Below are 3,393 nucleotides of genomic sequence, written 5' to 3' on the forward strand. Positions count from 1 at the left end.
GAGAGAGAGGGAGGGAGATGGAGAGAGAGAGGGAGGGAGATGGAGAGAGAAAGAGAGAGAGAGGGAGGTATATGGAGAGAGAAAGAGGGAGATGGAGAGAGAAAGAGAGAGAGAGGGAGAGAGATGGAGAGAGAAAGAGAGAGAGGCAGGGCGTACAAGTTATTGAGCAAGTTCAACTATAGCATGGGTGCCATGGCAACACAAATTCCAAAACACTCGAAATCAATTCAACAATTGGATCTGCTCTCCTTTCTTTGCGATGTGTGTGTATAATGGTGTGTCAACGTGTGTGTGTGTCTACTACATCCCAGACGAACTAAGTGAATCTGTGCCCATAAAGATGAAGCGCCACTTTATTACACCATAGAGGAGTGTTATCTCCTAGAGACTAGCAGCTGGAGCTCGTGGACTGCAACCCAAATGACATACTCCCTATAACAGTGCACTACTTTTGACAAGGTAGTGAGTGGTAAGAGTTAGTGCACTATATAGGGGATAGGGTGCCATAGGGCACATGGAATTGGCACTAAAGGGGAAATGAGGAAACACTAGCATCCTGCTATGTATCTCAAATACATTATGGTGAATGATGCCGGCCGTTTTATTGTTCCTGAAGAATAAATGCAGAACTGACTGAACGAGTTACGGTAACAGTTTATTTGGATAGCCCATCTGTAGATACTCTACGATAACATTCCAACTGACTATCTACTAACCCTAATCCTAACCTTAACCCCTTATCCTAACCCTAAACTTAACCCTTATTCTAAACCTAACCTTAGCGTAACCTTAGCAAGCAGACGCTGATCAACAGATAGTTTGTTGATAGTGTGACCATCTGTAGAGCATCTCCAGATGGACTATCCAAATCAAGTGTGATCCGAGTTCCGAGTAAATATGGGATGAGGGAACAAGTGTGTGGGTGTGTGTGTGTGCTGTTCTTTACTGGGCTGTTAGATCATGAGGACACTGGTCAAAGTGGTGGTGCTCATGGTGGAGTGGCAGTAGAGCTGGGCCAGGGATGGTCACTCTGATGGAGGTAGTTACACACAGAGCTGTGACACACACACACACACACACACACACACACACACACACCACACACACACACACACACACCACACACACACACACACACACACACACACACACACACACACACACACACACACCACACACACACACACACACACACACACACACACACACACACACACACAAAGCACACACACACAAGCCTACCTCTGTATGTAGGAGTTGTTGACTCCTCTGTGGTCCCAGGTCATGACCAGGGGGCTGAATCATCAAAGGCCAGGATCTCCAGCTCACTCATATTACTCTGACAGACAGAGAGATGGAGGGAGACAAAGCGAGGGAGAAGAAGCGAATGAGGCACACCATCCACAAAGATGTCCTTGGGGTTTCCCATTACAAAGACCCTAGTACTAACACACACACGCCCACAGACACACACAAACAGACAGACACACACAGACACAAGCACCCACGCAGCAACTTCCATCACAAGGCCATAGGAGGCTACCAGCAAACAAACATAGACACAGGTTCACATATGTACGCCATATGCACGCATACATACACCCACACACATACACCCACACACATACCTCCCACACACATACACATAAATACGCTTTATCTTGGCCAGGTCGCAGTTGTAAATGAGAACTTGTTCTCAACTAGCCTACCTGGTTAAATAAAGATTACATTTAAAAAATGTAATACATAAACCCACATACATACTAGAGGTCGACCGATTAATTAGGGACGATTTCAAGTTTTCATAACAATCGGTAATCGGCATTTTTGGACACCGATTATGGCCGATTACATTGCACTCCACGGGGAGACTGCGTGGCAGGCTGACCACCTGTTACGCGAGAGCAGCAAGGAGCCAAGGTAAGGTGCTAGCTAGCATTAAACTTATCTTATAAAAAACAATCAATCTTAACATAATCACTAGTTTATCTAGCTTGTCCTGCGTTGCATATAATCAATGCGGTGCCTGTTAATTTATCATCCAATCACTTCGCCAAACGGGGGATGATTTAGCAAGCGCATTCGCTAAAAAAGCTCTGTCGTTGCACCAATGTGTACCTAACCATAAACATCAATGCCTTTCTTAAAATCAATACACAAGTAGATTTTTTWAAATCTGCATATTTAGTTAATATTGCCTGCTAACATGAATTTKTTTTAACTAGGGAAAWTGTGTCACTTCTCTTGCGTTCTGTGCAAGCGAGTCAGGGTATATGCAGCAGTTTGGGCCGTCTGGCTCGTTGCGAACTGTGTGAAGACCATTTCTTCCTAACAAAGACAGAATTCGACATCCATAACCTTCATTGATCATAACACTTGAAGGTTGTGCAAATGTAAACGTTAGCAAAATATTTTACGCACTATAGAGGCTCTCTCGATTTCCGAACGGTCTGCGTTTCAATAAAATTATTGGAAACGGTTCAATATTTCACTGAAAGATAAACGTTTTGTTTTTTTGAAAACTTATAGGGTTTGCGCGTGACTTTTGACCTATTAATAGACCTAAGCGCCTCGTACTTATCTTCTGTGTGTATAATACAGATTAGTAATTAAGTCTAATGATCTTTTGATATTTCTTATATAGAGCCGTTGCACTTGCTGATCGGATGGATAGCGCAGCAGCGGCTCAGTAAGCATTCATTCAAACAGCACTTTCCTGCGTTTGCCAGGCAGCTCTTCGCTGCTGACTATTCACAAGATTAGCATCGCCTAGTCTTAATAATAGAAGCTCTTCATAGTTCGTAATTCACTCCACAAGAATTATGAGACATGCGTCAGATACGTTAAGTGCCTATAAGAACATTCCAATATGCCCCAATCAGATTGCCAGCCAATTTGTGTTGAATCTAGTTCACTGTCGTGGCCTTCAAAGCGTATATGAAATACATCATGGTAGTAGAGAGAAACCAGAGTCCCATAATATAATTCTAGGTTATAATAACTACAATCCTAAATAGCTTCATAATAACTTTGCGTTAATATTGAAGGATTCTAATGTACTAGAAATGCGAACCACCAGCTGGTTTTCATATTCTCATGTCTGGCAAGGAACGTTTAACGTTAGCTTTTTTATACGATGGCAACATATTGCACTTTTTTACTTTCTTCTCCCAACACCCACTTTAGTTTTCTGGCGCATTATTTAATACCAATTGAACATGTATTTCATCTATTCTTAGCCATAAGGTTGAATCTAGCACTTGTCGATTGAGACCCAAGACTTTTCTTTTATCTCTATGTCATTATAATCAAAGCTAAAAAGTAACACGTGTGTGTATCCTTACACCCAGTATTGTTGGTAATTGTCTTCATTACAAAAATAGCACTAATAAA

At 42.2% G+C, this 3,393-nt stretch overlaps 1 protein-coding gene across 1 annotated transcript in view; it reads right to left on the reverse strand.

Annotated features, from left to right (window-relative positions):
- The window catches only part of LOC111960304 (cGMP-specific 3',5'-cyclic phosphodiesterase-like), an 81,741-nt gene that overhangs the window by 6,560 nt on the left and 71,788 nt on the right, over positions 1–3,393 (reverse strand). The window contains 2 exon segments of the mRNA XM_070437811.1: positions 1,243–1,301; positions 1,304–1,339. Coding sequence (XP_070293912.1) covers positions 1,243–1,301; positions 1,304–1,339 — 95 coding nt within the window.

This window comes from Salvelinus sp. IW2-2015, linkage group LG37, assembly GCF_002910315.2.
Source record: "Salvelinus sp. IW2-2015 linkage group LG37, ASM291031v2, whole genome shotgun sequence".
NCBI classification, from domain to species: domain Eukaryota; kingdom Metazoa; phylum Chordata; class Actinopteri; order Salmoniformes; family Salmonidae; genus Salvelinus; species Salvelinus sp. IW2-2015.